The following is a 589-nucleotide window of genomic DNA, read 5'->3' on the forward strand; positions in this document are numbered from 1 at the left end:
GGGTTGGGGGGGGGGGGTGGAGGGGGTTGGGGGGGGTGGAGGGGAAGGGGAGGGGGTGACTCACCCCCGCCCCGGCCTACCCTCTCACCCTCTTCTTACCGCTTTTGCCTTTCCTCTTCTTCTTCTTTTTCTTCTTGGTGCTCTCTTCCGCCACCTCGTCCTCTTTTTCCTCCGGGCCGCCGTTGAGCAGCTGCTGCCTGTCAACCGCTCCCTCTCCGCCGCCGCCTCCGGCCTCCACCCTCACCGCCTGCTCCGCCATCTTGGGTCGAGCCCGCCGGGAGAGCGCCGCCGCGCATGCGCGGGGCTGGGCGGCACGTGTCTGCCGCGCGTGTTGTCGGGATATTACGGTAAAGGGCAGGTCCCGTAATTACGGTAGAGGAGGCGCAGCCACCCTGAAGGTTGTCAACCAGCTCCTGCTTCATGCCAGGGTGCTGAGTAGCCTAAAAAGAGGGCCAGGGTGCTGAGTATCTGCAACATTTGATGCTGCTATTTTATCCTAACCAGCTTTAGCGAGGCAAAATGTGGAAAGTTGGTGCAGGAATCAGGAGAGGTGTTTCAATATTCACCAACGAGCTGAAAGATTTAGGGA

General features: G+C 60.6%; 1 protein-coding gene across 1 annotated transcript in view; it reads right to left on the bottom strand.

Moving 5' to 3' along the window:
* Positions 1-316, bottom strand: part of metap2a (methionyl aminopeptidase 2a) — a 22,697-nt gene extending 22,381 nt beyond the window's left edge. Inside the window, exon 1 of the mRNA XM_078235234.1 lies at positions 100-316. Coding sequence (XP_078091360.1) covers positions 100-259 — 160 coding nt within the window. The 5' untranslated portion in view covers positions 260-316. The remainder of the gene's footprint in view (positions 1-99) is intronic.
* Positions 317-589: the final 273 nt, after the last annotated feature.

Source organism: Mustelus asterias, chromosome 19, assembly GCF_964213995.1.
Source record: "Mustelus asterias chromosome 19, sMusAst1.hap1.1, whole genome shotgun sequence".
In the NCBI taxonomy this organism is placed as follows: domain Eukaryota; kingdom Metazoa; phylum Chordata; class Chondrichthyes; order Carcharhiniformes; family Triakidae; genus Mustelus; species Mustelus asterias.